The following is a 24,019-nucleotide window of genomic DNA, read 5'->3' on the forward strand; positions in this document are numbered from 1 at the left end:
CACCAGTCTCCCCTTTCTCCACCCTAAAGAATTAATGAAAACTCATAATAGTGTGGCCAAAAGAACTGTCTGGGGATTAGCTTGGAATCTTCCTGCAGCTTCTCTAGACCTGTGTTCCATATTGCTTTGGGCCACTCTACCTTGTTACCAACCACAGAAAGGTTTTGTTTACATATTTATTTGCTCTATATACAGCCTTTAGGTACCAAGTACCTTCTAACAAGATTTTCTTCCTTAAAATATGCCCTACAAATCCTTGCTGTCTGTTCTGCTAACTAATGAAAATGGCAGCGTGGTACTACATAAAGTTTAACAACAGGGTTCTGTGTTTTTGTTTTTTCACTTTTTATTTTTAAATTTTATGTTATCAGTTTCAAGTATACAGTACATTGGTTAGACGTTTATATAGACATTTATAAAAGGATCCCCCTGATTGCTCTTTCTCTTCAGGCTCTCCACCTAGCCATTACATTAATGCTGACTGCATTCCCTATGCCGTGCTCCCCATCCCCGTGACCATCTATCAACTGGGTTCTGTGTTTTTGTTCTCTTGGTCTTTAATCAGAATATGCTATCCTTTGTTGAGAAGGATAAAAATCACTTCCTGCTTAGAATCCAAGCTGAAAATGTGCCCTCCATTTTAGAGCATCTCGTAACATCCTGTGTTACACCAGCAAGGCTCCTCCAGGGAAGAGCAGCTCAGAGTACTACTACTTAATCATGCCAAGCCCAGCATCACATAGGCTCACTTATTTTTCCTTGCTAGGCTGTAAGCCTCCCGAACCCTACACTATTTACCTATTTGTCCCTATTACACAATCTCTTATCAAAATATTCATACGAAAGGTGCTCAATATTTTTTCTTTTTTTATTTTCATTTTTTCTTTTTTTTGGGGGGAGGGGAGACTTTGATTAAGACTCATCTGGAAAAGGCTCAAAGGCGAGAGAATGCTTTCACCACACTGGGCTACATCTCTGTTCCAGTTTATTGTAACTCATAGATCTGAGGAAGAAGTAAGGGAATTTTGTTTCTATAAATATTACCTCTTCCTCATCTCCATCTCCAAGAACCCCTGATATTCAAGGAATTCCTCAGCCTAAAAAATAAATAACCATAGACTGCCTCCATCTGCTGAATCTGTGGTTCTCAGTGCTGGTTAAACATTATAGAATCACCTGGGAAGTCTCTAAAAATTATCAGTGCCAGGGCCCTACTTCAGAAAAAATTAATTAGAATCTGTGGGGGTGGGGTCCAGGCACATCATTTCTCCTGGTCCTTGCGATGGTCCCAACCAGTAGGCGTGATATTATCCCCATTTTCCAGATGAGGAAACTGAGGCTCAGAGATTAAGAATTTTCCCATTACACATCTAATAAGAAATAGAATAAGTCTGGCCCCAAATAGCTCTCAAATGTATGTTGTTTTTATTAAGTGCCCTCCATAACATATTTTCACAACACCAAGAACCCTTACCGTGCTAAATTGCGGACAGGCTGGTAGATCAGACACAGAGGGCCATTCATGCACACATCACACAGGAGAGGACCCTCGCTTGCCCAGGCAGAGGAGCCACAAACCCTGTCTTTGAATTGTCGACTGTCCTGTTACATCTCAGTGCTATGACCAGGAACCAGAAGGTTAGGGCAGCATAAATATTAGGGTGGATGGCCAGGCCACAAGTCAGCATCTTTTCTAAATGTTACTGTGAATTCTGGACACTTTTAGTTCCTGAATGATGCTATGCATTAAGATTTCAGTGAGTATAAATAAGTATGTGAGATGAAATTTGACTTGAAAAAGATAAAATAATTAGATTGATACGGATAAACCAAAAGTAAGAATAGTTTGCCTTCTTTCTCATCTCTACTTTGTTGCTTTCATTTTATTTATTCCCCAGACAAAACAATAAAACTCAAAACAATTCTCAGTAAAATTAAAGAATTCCTCTAAAAATGCCCATCTTTATTAGAGAATCTCATCAACATTTTTTCCCCCCAAAAAAGCTGTGTAAAGAGCTACTTTTTCCTGCTGTTCTTAGCAAATCTGGAGCTACAGTGACTTCTTGGGGCGAGATGGAGCAGCCGCCAGACTCCCCAGGTTCTAGTAGAAGCAGACTTCTTTCCCCAGCTTGTGGCTGACTGGGGACAAGCCTTCCACAATATGGATTTCGTTGTCGAACTCCCTCAGCTCAGCAACGCCCCTTGTCAGAGCACAGAGCTCACAGTTATATCACAGATTGGCCCAGGAAACAGCTAGTCATGAATCACAGAGGCTCATGGATTTCTGCCGAACAAAGAACTCCAGCTCTGGGAAACTTTCTGGCCCAGCCTTTCTCTCTGTCCCAGAGGAAAAGCAGGTAGTTTCTAACTGGCCTGCGGAAAACCAGTGCAAAGATCATGCAAGGCAGGTGTATTCAACCCAGTCCATTGCTTTATCTTCTCACATCCACAAATGCAGTTTTTCATACCAGCTGCATCCTAAACCCTGAGTTAAGATGGTGATTAGTGGTGGTGGTGGGCGTCTCAGTAGGAGCTTTCTTAAGAAGAAAGGGCTTTGATTGAGCCAATGAAAGCTGTTGCCAGGGAACCAGATGCCATGAACAGGCCACTCCAGCAGCGTAAGAATACAAGCTGGGAGTGCTGGACTGAGCATTAAGTCTACTTGGCAGCCGAGTCCTAAAAGGCCTGTTAACCCTTTGTATACCTAACTATGTCTAGACAGTGAATCAAGGGAAAGATTTTCATGTAAACTGAAAAGCTACCCTTGCTATCAGTATCTCTGATTGGAATGTACCATTTCAAAGATGTCCTCCCTGCTTGACTAGCAAGTCCCTCCAGACACCTGCTTTAGAGTGGGTTGGCATCAGAGGTGAGTGCAAGCAAGAGCTGGTTAGGAGCATGAGGCTCTGCAGAGGATACTGCTCATATCTGATCATACTTGGTATAACACTGTTGATTCCTCTCAGCTCATGGTAGAGTTTTATCTGGACTTTTGGCCTCTGCTCTGTGAGTTAAGAAGAAATGGCTTCCCTTCTTCCTTAAATGTATACTTAAAGAGCCTCCTGGGCCAGCCAGCGGTTCGCAGCCCCTGCCCCATTTTAAGACCGTCGCCTGGAGGAGCGTGAGCACAGGCTGGCTCTGTGTGAAAACCCGAGAAACAAGCAAAGGTGCTGTGGATGGGCCTCCCGACTTACCTCCCAAGGGATACCATCCTTCATCTTGCCCCACTTCTTCTTCTCCCTCATTCCTCCCCCATCAATCCTAAATCCAGATATCTGATCTGCGTCCCATTCCTGCACAGCGTGGCTAATTCAGTCTCTACAGAGGGACCTGCATCTTAACTCAGTCCTCAGGAAGATCTGAAGCCTTTCCCAGAGGAAACTACAAAGGTTGAGTAACAAGCGGGAAGGTTACCTGTGGGTTAGGGGCTCCTGGTTTCAAGAGGTGGTGAATTCTAGCAATACATGGGCCTTCAAGGGAAGGTTCTCCCAGAACCCAGACTCCCTGATGCCACTTCCTCTTCCTCCCACTGTCCGTTCCAGCTCCCTGGCTGCTCCTCTTTTGGGACTCAAGGTGGGGACATTGATTTGTACTTCTAAACCTCACTAATGCGGGCAAAGAGTGGGAAGAGAATTTGTGTTAGGCAATACATATGTCCCTGAAAAGATATGTTTTGTACAACAAATTAACATTTCCATAGAATAATTAGCAGACAGCTCACTAATTTTACTCTGTGATAGTTAGAAAGTGTAAAAACTCTTCTCGTAGAGTTTAAAGAGTGAATTGGAAGCCAGGTCACAGAGAAGTGTCTGGTCGTGCAGTCGACGACACATGGATTGCCTAGCGTGAGGAAATGACTTTCAGAGCATCATTTTGTAAAGCAAGACTTCACTATCATGTGCTAATAGTGGGGAGAATTCACGTGTATTCTGAATGGTGGAAAGGAATTATTCATTAAACAATATTTTCTATGTATCGAACACGTACTATGTGCACCAGACACTACACTCAGTGCCTTACATAAATCATCTTATTTGTTAATTAAATAAACATAATTGTAACACTATTTAATGGAAGTCAAAAGAAAAAAATTATTTACAACCATACTAATGATAAGATTCTCCACCTAGAATTAAAATCACCCCTGCTTTTATCACCCTTCATAGGCTCTAAGCTCTATACTACAGGCAAACTACTAGCTACTAAAACAGGCTTTCGCATGGTTTGCTTCTTTCATATATCTTTCATTTTGGCTCAAAGATTATTACACATCTCTCTGGGTATGTTAAAAAGCAAGTAACAAATATTTATTTAGCTGTCATGTTGTGCAAAGAATTCTATGGGAAGTACTAAGAATTATAAGATTTGGTCTCTACTTTCCAAAGACTTATAGTCTAGTTGGGAGTATAAAACACAAGCAAATAGAAAGAGCCTTAATAATGCACAACGATGCTGATTGTCATATACAGACCCCATATTTTAAAAAATTCTTTGTTTTGACTTTCTCATACAACTTGTCTTCGATCCTTATGGTGGATAACCATGGATGGCTCTATTGTATTCCTTCATTCCACCTTCATTCTACCTTCACTCCAGTGTAGGAGATTAAAAATCTGAAAACATGATTTCCTAGGCTCTCTTCAAACTAGATTTTCAAGGTAAAGTGAGGAGAAGCAAGGTTGGGGAGACATGAGTGTTTCGAGCAGCCAGGCACAGATCTCGTGTCCAGTTACCAGCTTCATGACTGAGAAGGTGCTGGGGTGGCCTCAGTCACAGCAGCTTCCTGACCGCTGGATATTACCCATGATGTAGCCTCTTATGAATAGTTACTATTACTCGATTGCAGAAGTGGGATGAACAACAGGGTGGGGATTAGGCCCAAATCTGGACAAGGTCCCATTTCACTTCAGGTTTGCTCAGGTTTTGTGCAAATCATTTAATCTCTTCATGCACTGATCTTTCCTCTTTGGGGAACAAGGACACCAGTTGACTCTTCTTGCAGGCGAATACATTCCTGGAAAACACTACCACACTGCCCTTTAAGGGGATGAGGATCCTGACACTATCTCATAGGCCAATTCCCCAGAGTGGCATCCATTTACTCCAAGCACTTTGGAGCAAGAAATAAATTCCTGTATGCACTGAGGACACAGCCATTGAATAACATCTCTCTCTCTTTTTTTTTTTTTTTGGTTTCATGTGGTTTCTATTTATTTACAGAGTGCCATAGTTATTCGTGATGCTTTACAAACCGTAAAAACAAGGTCTCCACCCTATAGAATTTACAGTGTAATTTAAACAGACATGCTGCATGGGCCGACAGGTCAGACATGCCAGGGGATGGTGTCGGTGTTATATAACGTGGGTGTGGAGGGTTTCTTCTTGATTTATAAATACTTTCCAGTCACAAAGGCCTTTCATCTGGGATCCCCAAGCACTTTAGAATAGCAATAACCTCGATTGCTTTCTAAATGCACTTTCCATAAACTGCTGTGGGGACTGAGTAAACGCTTTTAAATGTCTATTAATTGATCTGTACATCTGTTCGTTGTCCATATTAAACAGCACGGATGTAAATACGATGGTTTAGGAGAGACCTGCTTTTGGCTGTAGTCTGGCGGCCCAAGGGCCTGGTAGCCTTGCCACAGTGTTGGGAGGCCCGGATGGGCACCTGGGTAGTTTTTTCCAGGAGCGATGCTCACTCAGTGTAGACTCAGAAAGATCACTTCCTGGGGGCCTGGTTCGCCATTTATGAGTGAGTTCACTTTTCCAAGTCAGGTGAGCTCAGAGGAAGAATTTCTGCTGGAGAAACCTGGCTAAATTCGTAGGCTGACTGACAACAGTCATTCTCATTTGGGTGCCATTCGCTCCGTCGCTTATCACTTACGCGCTTATCACTTATGCTTCCTTACTCTGTTCCATGAGCAACTGAGTTTTCAAAATGGCAACATTTACACTTCATTGCAGATACTTTGGAGCTTCCCCTTTTATGTTTCATTCAGAGGACATTCCTGACCTATTTGACAAGTTCATTCAAATCCAAGGGAAGGCTGGCCTGGGCTGCATGGTCCTGAAAGTTCACTCAGAAGTTTATGAGCTGAGTGTCGCTCATTCTATCCATCCTTTATACTGCTCTCAGAGTTATCTTTCTAGAATCACATCACCCCTTGCTTAAAAAAAAAAAAAAAACAAATAAACAAACAAAAAACCCTACCTGAAGAATAAAGTCCAAAGTGCTTTAGCAGGGTATATGTGGCTTTCATGGCCTTAGCTAGCTGCCCTATCTCTTCGGCTTCATTGCTGTCCACCTGACCTGAGGCTTTGGCTACACCAGAGAAAAAGCTGCCTATTCCCCAGAGGTCTCAGGCTTTTCTGTCCATGCCTCCTGCAATACCCTCCTTCGTCTTCCCTCCTTGCCATTCACCACTGTCTGTTAAAGTTCACCTCTGTGATCCCTCATCTCCGGAGCCTTCCACGAGGCCCACCACATCCACCCCCATGGCACACACAGTCTGACTCTTTGCCTGGAGCACCTCCTTATCTCCACCTTCATTATCACAGAGGTCACATCGTCTTTCAGGTACTAGTTCACACACACCTGTTTTCTCACCCTGCTAGCAGCTCTTGAGGGCAAGAATTATGTCTCGCAAGTAGTAATCGCTCTGTAAAGTTTTGTCGAAGTAGCAGGGAAGGGGAAGGGAGGGAGCAACTATAGCTCAAGACCCCTGTAAACTATTTGGAAACCTCATTTTGTGGGATTTGTCTCACCTGTTTTGAGACCATTTCACAATAATGCTGATCAATTGGCTTTCAGATTATAAAGTGCTAGATTCGGTTTTTTGTTTTCTTTGCTATCATTTTTTAAGATTTTAATTGTGGTAAATACACATAACATAAAATTTATCATTTTAATCATTTAAAATGTACAGTTCATTGGCATTAAGTCTATTCACCACCATCCATCTCCAGAACTTTTCATCTTCCCTAACTGAAACTCTGTACCCATTAAACACTAACTTTCCATTATCTCCTCTCACATCCCCTGGCAAACACCATTCTACTTTCTGTCTATGAACTTGATTACTCTAAGTATCTTACATCATTGGAATCGAACGATATCAGTCCCTTTATATTGGTTTATTTCACTTAGCCTGTCTTCAAGATTTAGCCATATTGTACCATGTGGCCGAATTTCTTTTCTTTTAAGACTTAATAATATTCTGTTGTATGTATATACCATATTTTGTTTATGTATTCATCTATCTGTGGACACTTGGATTGTTTCCACAAATGGGCTGTTGTGAATAATGCTACTCTAAGCACGGGTGTTCAAATATCTGTTTGAATCCTTGATTTCGCTTCTTTTAGGTTATATGCCCAGAAGTGGAATTGCTGGATCATGTGGTAATTCTATGTTTAACTTTTTGGAGAACCGCCATATTGTTGGCTGGACCATTTTACATTCCCACCAACGATGTACAAATATCCCAGTTTCTCCACATCCTCATCAACACTTCTTATTTTCTGTTTTGTTTTGTTTTTTAATAATAGCCATCCTAATGAGTGTTAAAATGGTGTTTATTGTGGTTTTTGACTGAATTCATTTTTGAGCCTCCGCATTCACTGTTTTGATTCCCCATGAGAAACCCAGTTAATCTAATTATATAGCACGACCTCTGTTTCTTCCTCATGAGACTTGAGCCTGCTTTCTGGGAGTGTCTCAACCCCAGAGAGAGATCTCGGAGGTCACTGGGCCTGTAGCCTGTTATACTGCTTCACACAGGTCAGCAGGGGAAACTCCCACAAGACTGACATAGAGGGTCAGCTAATAAATGACAGAGTAGGTTGCTTTTCCAGGCCGAAGCAGGCCGTAAGTCACCAGCGAAAACATCTTTTGTTTCCTGACACTCCTACCCCACCCCATCCCTGCCACCACCTACTCGCCCCTCCTGTCCTCACAGCATCAGCATCAAGGAGAACCAAGCAGCCCAGACCGTAGCAGTGTTTCTCAAAGGGAGTGTTACTAGCATTCCGAGTAGGACAATTCTTCATCATGCAGGAAAATTCTACACACCTCAAAACATTCAGCAACCCAGGCCTCTGATTGGTAAATGCCAGTAGAGGCCTCTAGTCAATGTGCTTACTCAATGTCCACCCCCCACCCCCATCTCCCAAGTACCCCTCCTCTGGAGATGGGAGTCGCCCAGGTGAGAACCAGGTACGCAAAGGAATCTGGAGATTTCCAATATCTCAAACTCACTCATGCAAAGCAGCAACTACCATTAAGATCCTCGTGTCCAGTCAAGGAGATGCTGGAGCTTAGCCAAGGAAAACATCACAGGTTACTCTAGGTAAACTTGATGAGTCCTCCAACTCTGTTAATGGTGAGTGGACAGCGAAAGGCTCACATATCAGGAGAAAGGAGAAGACACTCTAAAAGCAAGAGGAGTACTAGAACAGAAAAAATATCACAATATGCTACACCCCTCCTCCCCCCTCCACACACACACACACACACACACACACACACACACACACACACACACACCAGCACTTGAAATCTGAGCCTGGTCCTTCACTGTCTGTTTGACCCTCCCTCCCCCAGGGCGTGAACACTGCCCTCAGCAGTCTCCGCTTTGCCTAGGCTGGTTTAAGACACTTTACCTCCCAGTGCTGCCATAGCAACCGGGAAACAACCTCCGCTCACAATGAAAAGGATGGTGCGAGGCCCAGATCTGTAGATGCACAGGCCGGTAACAGAGCAACGGGACCAGGGAACAACAAGGGCGCAAGCAAAGGGGAGAGAAAGGCTGCCCAGAGAGTAGCCCATCCAGGCTTGAGGGGTTTGGCTTTGCGATTTATTTTTTCTCCTGACAAAGACACACACTGTCTAAACTGTGTGGCTGGTTGTTATTAAGAAGCTGCTGTACGAGGGAAAATGTATTTAATAAAAGGCCCAGTGTTTGTGGTCTCCTTGGGCTCCCTGCTGAGCTCAGGAAACCTTGAGGTGTGACCAGTTTTCAGCCTTCAAAACCAAGATGAACTGCCCTTGAGAAGGGTGGTCAGAGGGAAAACATGTTCACGCTCTCTCTCCTGAGCCGGGGACACGGGAAGCTGGTCCAGAACAAACAGAAGTTAGAAGTCTATTTTGAACCAGAGGTGAGTGTTACAGCTGAATAAAGGCACATTTGGGGGTATGGGAGAGGAACGCTCTATTTTTCCATTTGGGGCTGAGCCACGTGTGTTTGGGTTTGTTTTGTCAGTGAGGTGGCGGGGGTCTTTAGTATATCTTCCCTCCTTCCTGGTGAAACTCAGGAAGATAAGGTGGTTGGCCTGAAACACCGAGATTGCCTCTTAGGACCCTCTTCTTTCCCCTTGTCCATTGACGTACAGCCTCACTGCCTTTAGACTGAAGGAGATTCCGGATTATCTAGAATTTGGATGGCTTGGGTCACGACCAGAATTTCCACCTGGGTTCTAGGCAAGCTGATGGCTATTTGGTTTTCAGAAGCTATGCTCTGTGGTTGAAATGCTGTGTGTGTTCTTGCCATTTCAATGGCTTCCTTGAACTTTCTGGAATTCAACCCACAGGATTCATATTTAATATAGGCAAAAAATTTTCTCGTATTAGAATATTTAAAAGGGGTGGCAAAATTCCCTTGTCGTACTGTAACTTTACTTCATTGAATTCTGCCAGGAATAGGAAATCCACTGGGGGTACTTTGAAAATTTTTGAATCACACAGATTTCCATTGTCATGGTAGTTTGACATGATATTTGTCTTTTGCTGTATTAAAAAAACATAGAGTTTCAAAGGACCTCTGTGGCCAACGGTATTTACTTACTTACAAGATATGTAACTACATTATAGCCTCCTAAATAGCCATATTAGATAAAGTTACATAGCATCTGGAATGTATAGAAATTCTTCCTGCATACAGCTGAAGTGATGGGTTGGAATGGCTTACTCCTCTTTAAACTGCCAGCTAGTCCGGGTCTGATTTCAAAGTTATCTGTTGCCCTTGATGATTCTGACTATTTACTTGCATACCAGGAAACTTTAACTGGCCTATAACCTACACTCGACCCTTTTCAAGCCTCCAGGCATGAGTGGTTCTCCTGAAAGTTACTTGGGGTAAAATAGAACTGTGCCCTGGGTTCTACAAATTCTGAGATGTGGTGAACAAAATCAGTTGCTAAGAGGAGCGATTATGTTCTGCGACCCCACGTGAGCAATTCAGAGAAAACCAGTCCCTAAAATAATGTCCAACACCTCGAGCATTTGCTAAAAGAAATTGCCATCCTCAGTAAATCAACAAGGTGGTTTCTTTCTATTGCAGGATTACCTGAACTGGAAGTCCCCGGAAGATTACGTCCTGGTCAGCAAACCGCAGGATGAGGGCAACCCGAACCAGCACACATGGACCCTCTTTCTCCCTAAAACATTCAGTACTAGAAAGGGTGCCCTGATCCTCTATTCAGAAGGTTTAGCCATATCAGCATGGACACCCGAAGAGAGGAGAAAAGGCCCCTATCGCTCCAAAGGCCACAGGAAGAGGCTGGATCTTGAAGTGCACACACTTCGGGACCTCAAAGAAGCCATCCTGGCATATGGAAGGAGGCAGGTAGGCAAAGCACTGTCCCCAGGTTCGGGGAAGGCACTGGTCTGCATGTCTAGAAATTCAGTTGTAGCTCTGGCTTGTAAGTGTTTCTCAGACCCCAGGGAAAGTCAGAAACTCTCAGACCTCCATTTTTACATCTCTAAAATGGGATTGTACTCTTGGCCTCTTCTGCCACACACACAGTTGTCACAAGGCTGAAATGAGATGATGTTTGTGAAAGGGCTTTGAAAAGCATAAAGGACTATATTATTGTCATTTTTTGTTTTGTTTTGTTTTCCTTTTCATTAGAGTAGCACAAAGTCCTTTTCAGCATTCAGACAGATCCAGGCGAGCAGATGTTTCATCAGAATCGTTGAAATCCTGTCTCATAGCCACAAGCAGCAGCATCATATCTCCGATGTCCTTGGCATTGTGGAAATGAGAGGGAGAAGATTTTAATATTTACCTGTCAGCATCTGTAGGATAAATTAATGACTTTTCCATTCTGAATTTAATATTCAGGGAAAACCCCTGTGCTCATTTTTCTGATTCATACTTTCGAATAGTCTATGAGATGGACACATGGCCCCTGCTTTATATAACTGCATGCATCAGCCCTGTGGTTGAAGCCATGAGAGAGGCTGGGAAGATGTATCGCTTTATGAAATTCCAGGTTACTGATGGTGGGTTAGTTTAAAAGTTTAAAAGTCTCTACTGGCTTCTTATTTCCCACAGGATAAAGTCATTAGCTACTTATACCAGGCCCTTCGCATACTGACTTTCTCTTTCATTTTTAGCCACATCTGCCACTTATTCTCCCCCCTCCTTTAATTCCCATCCCCTACCCCTGACCCATGGATGTCACCGTTTCCCCCTTAAAAACTGGATCTCTGAAGGTGGAGCGTCCCCTCCTGAGGTCCCGGGGGTATGGTCTGTGGCTCCCCGGTACTTTCTGCATGCAAAGCAGACGTGCTAACCACTACGCTGTGGAGCCACCTCCTGCCACTTGTTCTTACCTCTGTCTTGACTATCGATCCCTCAAGTTCCCACCAATGTGAATAGCTTACAATTCCCCAAACACTCGATACCTTTTCATGACTCTATGCTTTTACATGTGCTTCTACAGCAGGAAAACTCCTGCTCACCCTTCAAAATGCAACTCAGATGGCATCTCCTCACTGAAGCCTTTTCCCACTTCCGTAGACAGAGTTATCTCATTGCTCCCTCCTCTCTAAACATTCCCACACTATCATGCATTGTGATTTATCTCTTCACCCATCTGTTGCCATCTCCTTGAGTGCAGGGACAATGTCTAAATCACTTTCAGAAAATAGCGAGTACCCATAAATATTTTTGGAATGAATGAATTGATTGTGCATGATAATTTCAATGTTTCTTAGATCATCTCTCAGTATCATTTTTCAGCAATGTATCACCTGCCCTTCCCTAGGCAGAGTTTCCAAAAGGAAAAATTCCTCTGCCCCTTTTCCTTCTTTCAAAATACAGAGAATCTTAATGATCTTGACCAAACGCCCAATTGTCCTTTGTCTTAAAATCATAAATTCTTGGATGGTAGGAAACAAATTGTGTTGAATGCTCACTATTATCTTATAGCTATTATTTTATTTAATCTTCACCACGACCCTGAGAAATACGATTTTTCTTGCTCCGTTTCATAGATGAGAAAACTGAGGTTTGGAGGAGTTAAGTGACTTGGCCAAGGTCTTAAACCTAGTAAATGACAAAGCCAGTATTCAAACCTGGGACTGCCTACCTCTCCAGGACCAGCATGCTTTGCACTTTGCCTTGTTGTCTGTGGACTTGGCCTCCAGAGGTAATTGCGCCAGGCCTTGCCCTATTTGCCCTGACATCTATTCCTCACCCTTACCTTGCTCTGCTCTGCATCACCATGGGGTTGACCACAGGCTACATATAATTCCACAAACATCTGTTTTAATTGGCTTTGCCAATGGAAGACATTGGAAGGAGATTAGAGAAAGAGAAGAAAAAAGCAGGGTATTTCTCCCCTTCCATTCAACCTGTAGTGGTGAGAAGCACCTACATTACCTCTGTGGTACAGCTCCCAACAGACAGGCCCACTGTAGCTCCAGGTTCTTCCAGGTGATACCACCTGCTCTTCCTTCCGTCTTTTAGTTTAAGAGTGGTGCTGGCTTCCTGAGGTTAGTAATCTCAGTGTTGCTTCACCATCTTTTTGGCTTCTGAGCTCTCCTTCTGTGTTTAATTAAATATTTAGAGTGGTTTCTGTTTTCCTGGCTGAACAGTGATACGTAGGCTAACTTACTGCCCAAAGTAAAAATACCTTCCACAGCTTTCACATGCTTGTCTATCTGGCTTAAATATTTCAGGCAACAAGGATCTTATTACTTTATAAAGGAGATGAGTCTTTAGGGACAATGGATTTATTTTTGGTTACACTTGGGCTTAGTGAAAAAAAAGTTCCCATTGTTCTGCGTTATTCATCACATACCTGAATAAAGCAGAACATTGTGGTCCACCCCAAATGGATAGAAGGGAAATGGTGTGAAGAAATCAACAAGAAAACAACAGGTTGAGAATGGTAAGTAACAAGGCATGAATTTATGATAGAAGACATGGTAGATTAAAATAAGAAAAGAAGTAACTCAAAAGGGGCTTAGGATTTTTAAAAAATGAACATCTGAGAAGAGGAGAGTTCTGGAAACTACAGAAGACCATCTAATTATGAAAACTGCAGACCAGTAAGAAAGTTTCTAAATCATAATATCTGGTGCTGGGAAGGCCATGGGGAAATGAGCTGTCTAATAATTTAGGAGCGCAAATTCACATGACATTTCTGAAGGTATTTTTGCAAAGCCTTAAAAAGGAGTGATATTCTTTGATTCGGCATTCTACTTTTAGTAATTTGCCTCAGGAAAAAAAATCAGAGATGAGCCCAAAGATTTGTGCACAAGAATATTTACTGTGGAGTTATTTATTACTATACAAAATATTGAAAATAATAAATGCCCAACAATGAAACATTGATTAAATAAATTACGGTCATATAATAGACTTTGGGTCAGAAAATAAAGTCATGTATTAGTGAATAACATGAGAAGATATTCACAATATTTTTTTGAAAGTAGGTTACTAAATAATATTCCTCTAATAAAAATACCAATATTCATTAACATTTTCTTTGAGAATTTATTATGTTCCTGCCACTCTTCTAAGTGTTTTCCGTGTATATCTCATGTATGCTTTCTATGAATCCTGGGGATATATACTATTATGATCCCATTTTAGAGATGAGTAAATTGAGGCACAGAAAGTTTGACTAATTCACTCAAGATTGTACAGCTGGTGCATAACTGCACCAGAATTTGAGACCAAGCAGTATAGAAAACACCACCTCTCTAATGTAATTTCAGTTCTTAAAAATTATACAAGCAGACAGATACACATCAAAATTTAACCATGGCAGGTGGGATCATAAATCATATTTTGACTCATAATATCTTTTTACCAAACATTATTTTTTAAGTCATGGAATTTTAAAAAGAAAATTAAAATATATGGCTTTGAAGGGAGTAAACAGTGAAAGAGAAAGCAAGGTTGACCCTAGACAGCCCGGAGGGATCAAGAAGGGAAATGGAATAGAAACAGTGCTGTAAATTGAGCCCACCAATAACCACACCATCTGTTCTGCAGGCTCAGTATTTCCTTGTCCAATAGCAAGTTCAAGAGTTAAAAACACCATACTCATAGTAAAAAAGCCAAAATGGGGAGGAAGAAAAAGTGGGGGGATGGTTAGTGGATAAAGTAGGGTTGCTTACGGAAGTATCTGTACTGGCCGAACTGTGAATCCGGAAACCTACAAAACATAGGCTCCATTCAGACCTGTGAGAATTGAGGCTGTCACAAGGAAGTGCAATTAAATTTTTAAAGCATCTCGCATCATCTCCAGTTCTATATATGGATCTAATGACATGCATGTGGCAATTTGTCTAGGTTTTATGGCTCAACATACACCTACTCTTTAACTTTCTTGATGACCCAACTTCCTAATGTACAAAGGTAATGCTAAGTCGAGAGGCTAGATGTCAGAGTTCTCATACATCTAGATACATGCAGATATGTTGCTTTTTTTTTTTTAACAAAAGGAAATATTGTTCAACATTCCCAAAGTTAAAACCATTCTTTTTGAGGCCTTTAACTCTTTGGCTTCTAACAATGAAACATTGATTAAATGATGCATTAAAAATAATTTGTTTTAGAAGTTTAATTTACAGAATATCCCATGTCTCTATCTCATTGAGGGATAAACAGGATTTAAATTACTATTACTGATTTCAGCCAAGGTTGTATTGCTTCTACCATCACCCTTATAAATGTGGTTATATTTAAAAGTATAGTCAACTATGTTCCACTGAATATGTCCCTACTCATTCTATATTGCCGCATTTCTCCCCACATCTTGATACTCAAGTCGCTCAACTCTAGTTGGAGTTTTTAGCCAATGTCCAACCTATGAAGGTACCTTCAGGCTACTATTTTATCGAGTAATGTTGTAAGAAATATGTTTTTGAGTAGAGTTTATTTTTCCATCCTAAATATGATGGCTCATCATACAAAAGAGAAAAATAGATAAAAGTAGGAAGAATAATAAATTATCCTTTTGCCAAAAATCAAGATGATGATCTTTTTGCAGGTCCTAATCAATAACATGCTACTTGTTTGACAGTGTCCCCAGAAAGTGATCAGTGCTCTGATGGCCATCAACAAAGTTTTGGGTAGCACCGGAGCAGCAAAAAGGAGAAAGATTGACTTGACTACACTCCTTTTGCCTAGTGTCCTTCATTTGAGCAGCTCCTGAGCACCTGTACTTGGAGCCTTTAATAAACCTAGAAATAGGAAATATCAGGAGAGAATTATAGGTCAACCATGATAATGAGGTCAAAGGTATTGTCAATATAGCTAAATATTATTGAGTGCTTAGTGTATGCCAAGCATTATATCTCTATAACTTCACTCAATATGCACAAGCTTATGAGCTGGGTACTAGTATTACCTCCATTTTGTAGGAGGGAAAATTAGGGCTTAAAGTTAATTAACTTGCCCAAAGGTACACATCTAAGTTGTGGAGCTAGGATTTGAGCCCAGACAACTGATTCCAAAACCACACTCTTAACCCCTAGAGGGCCTGATTTTGAAGATTCCACATGCTCCAGAGAAAAGAAGCATCTCTTCTGCTTTAACAGCATTTTAAAAAAGGATCTGGGTCTTCCAATACATCCCTTAAAACCCTTTACAATTCTAAGAAACAAATTAGATTTTTATTAAAATCAATCGGGGTTATATGTGACATGTTCATTGTAAGTAATGTATATGATCCCGTAAACCACTAGTTTTCTAGACTTTATGTACTTCATCCATTGGTTGCCTTGTATAACCAACAGTTAAAGAATATTTATAATAAAGGCTAACACTTATATAACACTGTTATATTCATTACCATTCTAAGCATTTTACACTTATTATCTCATTTAAAATCCTCACAACTTTATAAGGTGTGTACTTTTTTTATTGCTGTAACATATAACATAAAATTTACCATTTCAATCATTTTAAGTATACAGTTCAGTAGCAGTAAGTATATTCACATTACTATACAACCACTACCACCATCCATCTCCAGAACATTTTTCATCTTGCAGAACTAAAACTGTCTCCATTAAACAATAATTCCTTATTTTCCCCTCCCCATCACCTAAGTATCTCATATGAATGGAATCATATAATAGTTGATTCCTTTTAGTATTTTGTGACTTGCTTATTTCACTTAGCATAATACCTTCAAGATTCATTCATGTTGTTTTAGAATTAATTTCTTTTTAAAGCTGAATAATGGTCCTCTAAATGTTTCTGCCACATTTTTATTTTTTATTCATTCATCAGTCGATGGACATAGATTGCTTCCGCTATTGTTTTGGCTATTGTGAATAATGCTGCTTTAAACGTGGGTGCACAAATACCTGTTTATGTCTCTGCTTTTAATTCTTTTGCATGTATACCCAGAAGTAGAATTGCTGGTTCACCAAATAGAATACCAAATAGAATTACCAAGTAGAATACGGTAATTCTATTTTTTAATTTTTTGAGAAACTACCATACTGTTTTCCATAGCAGTCTGCATCATTTTACATTCCCATCAGCAATGCACAGGGTTCCAATTTCTCCACATCCACACCAACACTTGCTATTTTCTGTTTTTTTTTGTTTTGTTTTTTTAAATAATAGCCGTGAAGTGGTATCTCATTGTGATTTTGATTTGGATTTCCTAACAAGTAACATTGAGCATCTTTTCATGTGCTTATTGACCATTTGTATATCTATTTGGAGAATTGTCTATTTAAGTCCTTTGCTCATTTTTTTCAATTAGATCATTGGTTTTTGAGTTGTAGGAGTTCTTTATGTATTCTGAATATTAATCCCTTAGATATATTATTTGCAAATAGTTTTTCCCATTCTGTGGGCTGCCTTTTCACTCTGTTGATAGTGTCCTTTGATACACAAAAGTTTTAAATTTTCATGAAGTCCAACTTACCTATTTTTTCTTTTCTTTTTTATTTTTTTGGTGTCATATTCAAGAAATCATTGCCAAATTTAACGTCATGAAGTTTTCCTCTATGTTTTCTTCTAAGAGTCTTATAGTTGTAGTTTTAAGTTAATTTTTGTATATAGCATGAGGTAAGAGTCCAACTTCACCTTTTTGCATGTGAAGTGTGTACTTTTATCATCCTAATTTGACAGAGAAAGAAACTGAGACAAGATGGGTCAAGTAATTTACCGAAAGTCATGCAGTAAATGATGGAACCAGGATTCAAACGCAGGCAGACTGAACTCTCATAGGAACTGGAGCTTAAGTTTTGTTGTTTTCAATTCTATTTGCTGTACCTTTGCTTTTGTGACATATGGCTGGTCAAATATTTCACATAAAATGGTTTGGTCAGGAATCAAATCCTGTCATAACATTGCAACTATGGAAAAATTCAGACCACTTCATGATTCTCTTCTTAATGGTCTGATCTCTAAGAGCACATGGTCACCAAAGATATGTGGGAGAGATGACATCATTTGCACAGAATCTCAGAAATAAAACCTGCAGAGAAAAGGGCTGGCTGAGAGTGGCAGTGTTTCTGCAAGGCTGATTAAAGTCAGGCTGGACTGGAAAAGTCTTTCCAGGCACAGCTGCAAGTGCCTGCACATCTCCTCCCTCCCACCTCGCCCCCACCTCTATTCCAGTTGCACTCACCTGGTACCCCCAAGGCTGGTTCTGGTCGCACCTGCACGGGTGCAACAATGATAGTCAGTCACCCTCTGCTCTAAGGCTTGGTCTTTGCCAGAGCACACCGACTGCAACAAGCCTGACTGAGGGGTCAGGGGACACCAACTGCACTCCTGAGAGAAAGACTTCTGGCCAAAGTGAGCAGCTGGAGACACGAGTGGTCAGCAGGCAAGTCCAGACATTTTGGGGACTTCCATTCAACTGAGCTAACATCTTGAGTAATTATTAACTAGTCAGTGCCTAGAACAGTGCCTGACACATGGCAGATACTCAATAAATAGTTGCTGGATGGACATATTAATTGCTAGGCTGTGGTTGGGGAGGCCATAACTTCTACTCAGCAAGAGTATACAATCTGGTCAAGGAGGCAGATTTGTGTCCCATGATACTTGATATAATGCAGCCTATGAGAGGAGCTAGAATACAATTTATTAATATGCTGTCGACGTATAAAGAGGGTAGACATTGTGATTGCTTCTTCCTAGGAAAATCTAGAGTGGCATCTTGGAGGAGATAGAATTTGAGCTGAATCTTGTGGTAAAAATAGTGGAGAGGAACCTTCTGGGCATGAATGAATGAAGTCCTAGTGGGGAGAGCAAGTAGAGGAAAGTCAGGGTAATTAGACACTTGTCTCTCTTAATTGGAAATGTACCAGAGAAATGGGTAGGGTCAAATCATGGAGGGCTTCGTCTGCCAGACCTGGGGTTGCTGGACTTATCGCTGGACACCCCTCTGTCGACTCCTGCACACAAAGGCTGGCCACCCTCTGAGGTAAGATGGCAGCTGGCTTTCTTGCCTTCCTGGGAACTCTGGCCCCCTGCCACCCCACATCTGCCGTGTGGGAGCACAGCCCGCACCAGGTCCCTCTATCATCTGATAACTGTAGCCTGCCAGCACCAAGGTAGGGTGGAAATGACAGCCACAGCAAGGATGGGGACAGGTGCCTGGTGTCCCCTTCACCCTTCTGCATACGGAGGCCAGGTGAGGACCAGGAAGGTGGCTGGCAGGAACTATTCCTACCTTAAAGGAAGCCCTCTCGGTGGAGTGTGGAAGCCCACTCCATGCACACTAATTATTCATTTCAGAAGAAATCAGAAGCTGGGGTTGACTGAGAAAACCAAGGCAGGCCTGAGCAGTCTGGAGCCATCCACAGCCAGCCTCCCGCTGTCATTTATTTCTCTGTTCCAGAAACTCCCTTCCTGCTCCCTTCTGTCTCCTTTTATGTTTTGGATGGGTGGTTAGTGGTTGAAGATGTTGGAGAAGGAAAGGAGAAATATGTATGAGAAGAGGGCAAGTAGCCCCAAGCAGGCCTTAGGCCTTCCTCAGTGCTTTAGTTATCCAATGAGATGTGAAATTTATCAATCAACTTTACAGGCATAATTTGAGAAACTATTAAGAGAACCCAGAAAACTGGGAAAAAACGATGAAGCTATGGTATGTCCTAACCCCTGGAACCTACAAATGTATTAGGTTAAATGGCAAAGGGAAATTAAAGCTGCAAATGGAATTAAGCTTGCTAATCAAATGGCCTTAAAGCAGGGGGATTATCCTGGATTATCTTGGCAGGCCCAGTATAATCACAAAGATTCTTACAAGTAGAAGAAGGGATCAAAAGGGAGAACCAGAGAGATGGCATCATAAGGACTCAGCCCAAAGTTGCTGACTTTGAAGATGGAGGAAAGGGCCATATGCCAAGGAATGCAGGCAGCCTCTAGAAACTGGAAAAAGCAAAGGGCAGATTCTTCCCTAGAGCCTCTAGAAAGAACACAGCCCTTTCAACGCCTTGATTTTAGCCCAGACAGACCCATTTCAAATTCTGACCTCCAGAACTGTAAGATCACAAATCTGTATCATTTAACGTCAGTAAGTGTGTGGTAATTTATTACAGCAGCGATAGGAAACTAATGCAGAAGCCAAGATCAGCTTTCAAGCTCTAAGCAAAAATGTATTTAGATATCCCCAATTCCAGGACAAGAATTCCCTAACTCTCCTCGGCAACTCCCTGCCCCATTGAGCGAGCTACCCAGTAAAGCTCCAGTACCAAGCTGGTGCTTCAGAAATATCCACTAATGAGAAACAACAAGGGCTCTTGTCCAGATCAAACAGTGCATCCTGCCATCTGCACAGGGGCCATGGCATCTTAAAGGAGGCTTGGTCTTGCTGCATTCACAGAGAATTCATTTGAAGCAAAGATTTACAGAGAGGAAATGAAGTTTCAGTTCACCCAGAAAAGGTCTTGGATCTAATGGTGCCATAATTCCAGGGCTTAACACAGTGCTTGGCACATAGAAGGTGCTCAACAAATATTTATGTATAACCAAATGAAGAAAGGGAGTGAGTGAAAGAACTTAAGTCATTTTGCTTCCACTGCTCTCCCTACAATTCTTTCTTTCTTGTCCTCTGGAAAAAGCTTCAGGATTTATGTGGGGCTGAATTTTTCAGGCTCTTTTTATGCTCTAAGTACCTGCCACATAAACTGTCCAGACATCAAGTACCAGTTGATGCTCAATGTTTGGATTCCAAGCATCCATTTAATATACAAATTCCTTGAGTGTAGAGCCAATTGAATAAGCCATGCATTCTTTCATCTTTTACTTTATTTATGAATCCTCAATCTGTCTTATTCATCCTCTTTTCTTCAGCCCTTGACATAGTGCTGGGTGCATTTTAAGTGTTGAATGAATGAGTGAATGAATGTCCTAGATACCTGTTTCTCTCTCCCCAGCTGAGGTGTCCCCTCATGTTGTGGACTTTGGCTTCCCAGCCCTCTTTTTAACTGAAGAAGAGTCTCGCTGGTGGTCTTCAATCCTCGTCTACAGCTGTGGGCTGCCCTTCTGTGGCATTTTCATGTCCTGAATGCATCAGAACAGGAGCAAACCACAGCTATGCTCAGCAGAGCAAAAATCCAAGCCTCCTCTCCCCCATCAAGCAGGTTTTATATTTCCATCATATTTTTCTTTTTTCTTTTCTTTTCTTTTTAACCATAGTCTTTCCTTGGTAAATTCTGGTAAGATATGGCAAGGAAACTCAGGCTAGTGACATACTGACCTCACCTGAAAATGGTAATTATCTGGTGAGTGGGGAGACTTCAACTAGAAAGTGACATGAGAGAATTATCTGGACTGATAAAAATGTTCTATATTTTGTTTTGTGTGGTGGTTACAAAGGCATTTGCAATTGTCAGATTTTATTAAACTAAACATTTAGGCTCTATGCATGTTATTGTATATAAAGTATGCCTCAATTAAAAAAGTTTTTAAAGAGAAGGGTTCTGAGATCATAATCAGTTAATCAGTCAAGAATGCCATAATTAATTGGTGATGTCTGCCATGGACAAGAGGGAAAGGGAGAGATGTCAACACAAGTATCACATGTTTGCTATTCTTGTGCTTAACTGATCATCCTTAGAGAGTTTCTGCATCGTTTAAGTGGTAATAATATTAACTCATCCACCTTAAAGGATTATAATGAGGTGAAAGTGCTTTGTATCATACAAATCCCTAGCCAAGTGTAAGATGTTACTATTCGCATTTACTCCCCATGATGTCTTGCACCGTGGGACTGACTTTGGCAGGTAGATTCCCAGAAAATTCTCCCTGGCTGAAATGAAATTTCATCAGAGCCAGATATTTTTAAAATGCCAGACTCCCTGTGAACATGGACATAGTTTGTCTGTCCCATTATTCATATTACAAGCATTGAATAACGATACTGATTTGTGAGGCTGGCTTTCCCATTGCTGCACTGGGCCACTTTTTAAGGTACTAAAATGATTTCTACATGCTGGACTAAGTAATGTGCTTTCTTTTGAGGCTCTTTATTCTTTTTCTGATGCTCCGTCTCAAAATAGGGTCTGGTATTTCTCATTTTTCTTTCTCCTTCCAACTGCAAATCTGCAGGGGCCTTTTAGAGCTTTGCTCTGTGCGCTCTTGGTTTATGTCTGTTGGCTAAGACATCTGTTTCTGGTGCCTTCCAGCACCTTCCAGGAGTCTCTTGGATTACTGATGAGGATTGTCCTAACCAGCCTGTATTAACAGGAGACTCAGGGCTCAGCAGCCATGCTGTTTCTTGACTGGTGTCCCCACAGAGGGAGCAGGACAGAGCCTGGCAACCGTATCTTCACTTCCGAAGCCCACCAGAGAGCCAGGCCCAACGGCAGATCCAGCCTGGTTATTCGGCCAAGAGATATCTCCGAGGCCTCTTGCGGACATGGCCCCCTGACACCATGTATAGGCTCCAATGTGCAGGTCAGTGGGTAAATGGGAGGAGGTACACCCTGAACTGCCCCACCGCACATTCTGGTGTGAGTGTGTTTTCCATTAACATTTAAAACACCAGAATTTCAGGCCCAATTTTGTGTAAAAGCAAAGGAGCTGAAGCTCAGTAGTCCACAAGCCTCTATCATACCTTTCGCCCTGTATCCTTTCTCACATTTGCAGAGAAATGTAAAACCCAGAGTCTTGCCTTCACTGTAGCTCATCTCAGCAGTCTTACACTCCACATCCCAAGCAGACCTTTCTTCCCAACCTTCCCCACTCAGAAACTTCAGATTCCCAAGTTCAATCTCTATCTTTTACAAGGTACAGAAAAAGAGGCCCAGGGGGACAAAGTAATTTGTCCACAGTTATTAGGCCAAAAGCAGAGCTGGGACCAGAAGCCAGATCCTCCCCACACCCCCAGCTCCACATTCTTTCCGACATCCCCAAGTTCCCCTTCTGAAGTGATCTCAGCTCCTCCAGGAAGTGGAAATGTTAGGCTTTCTCCTCTTAAAGATGGCGGCTCTCCAGCACAATCCATTTAGGAGCGAGATGGACACCCTTCTGCCGAACAAAGACCCCAAAGGCACTCTGTAAATAGAGGCTTAAAAATGAAAACAGGAAATGGTTGGGGATCAGAGTTGTCAGATTTAGTGAGCACACACACATACACACACACACACCGCTAAGTAATATTTGGTACATATTTCTACTAAAAAAGTATTCATTGTTTTTCTGAAATTTGATTTTAACTAGACAGCTCATATTTGATTTGGCAAACCTTTGGGGATGGGAGAAGTGATTTGCCAGTGCCCACTCAGCTGTTTGTCATTTTCTCAGCACCAACAAACAGGCAGGACCAGAGGAAAACTGACTTTCTTCTTGCTTTATAGGTTTACCTTGGGAAAGGAGAGAAAACTCTCTCCCTAATAAGTGATGACTCGAAGGAAAATGAGAGATGTGGGCTTGAATAGTATTTGGTTTTACTTTCAAGGCAGGCCCAGAGTTATAGTCAGTTCCATTTATTTAACACTCATGAGAAAGAGCCTCTTAACCAAAGATATGTGTATCATTGGGTGGGGCAGAGGGCAGAGCAGGCCACTGCCTCATGGCCTAGGCCCAATACCTTCAAGGCTAAGAGACCTTCTTAATATATAAAAACGTCTCAGATCTCCTCTATGGAAGTCATATGGCTACAATGTGTGGTTTAAGTAAAGACCCATGTGTAAGTACATTCTTTGACCCCTTGCCATAATCTCACCAAAGCCCCTCTTGAGGGTGAGACCCTCAAGCTGGAAGGCAATGGCAATACTATGGTATGAGCTCTCTGGCCCGATGACTTGACCTACTCCTCCTGTCACATCTCAGAGCTCACCATCTTCGTGGTGCTAGTTCTCTGGCCCCACCCTTCCACCACTGTGATCAGTCCGCCCCCGTCCTTCAGGCCCACATCTTCTGTAAAGTCTTCTCTAACATCTCCAGCCAACTTGAGCTCTTCGTTTTCTGATCTTACATCACACTGACAATTGGGACCACATAGCTGAGCACAATAGAGCTTTTTCTGTCCAACAATGAGCGCCTTTAAAAATGGCCCATGGCTGCTTCTTCTGTATCTACCCTGCTGCCTGGCAAAGGGATGGGCCCATTGGTAAGGCTTCAACAAATACTTGTACAATGACTAGATTGAGAATCATGGGGTCTCCAGAAGAAACTTTTGGATTCTCCTCCTGAGGCAGGAGGAGCTCTTTTCCTGATCCCAAAGAAGCAGCCACATCTCTTTCACCAGGGAGACCCAGGTCTTGGGAATGGTGGAGTGGAAGAAGCATACATGTGGC

At 41.9% G+C, this 24,019-nt stretch overlaps 1 protein-coding gene across 1 annotated transcript in view; it reads left to right on the forward strand.

Annotated features, from left to right (window-relative positions):
* Positions 1-9,075: 9,075 nt before the first annotated feature.
* The window catches only part of KIAA2012 (KIAA2012 ortholog), a 93,177-nt gene continuing 78,233 nt past the window's right edge, over positions 9,076-24,019 (forward strand). The window contains exons 1-3 of the mRNA XM_025039547.1: positions 9,076-9,159; positions 10,341-10,625; positions 22,016-22,175. Coding sequence (XP_024895315.1) covers positions 9,076-9,159; positions 10,341-10,625; positions 22,016-22,175 — 529 coding nt within the window. The remainder of the gene's footprint in view (positions 9,160-10,340; positions 10,626-22,015; positions 22,176-24,019) is intronic.

The sequence above is a fragment of the Pteropus alecto genome, unplaced genomic scaffold (assembly GCF_000325575.1).
Source record: "Pteropus alecto unplaced genomic scaffold, ASM32557v1 scaffold3, whole genome shotgun sequence".
NCBI lineage: Eukaryota > Metazoa > Chordata > Mammalia > Chiroptera > Pteropodidae > Pteropus > Pteropus alecto.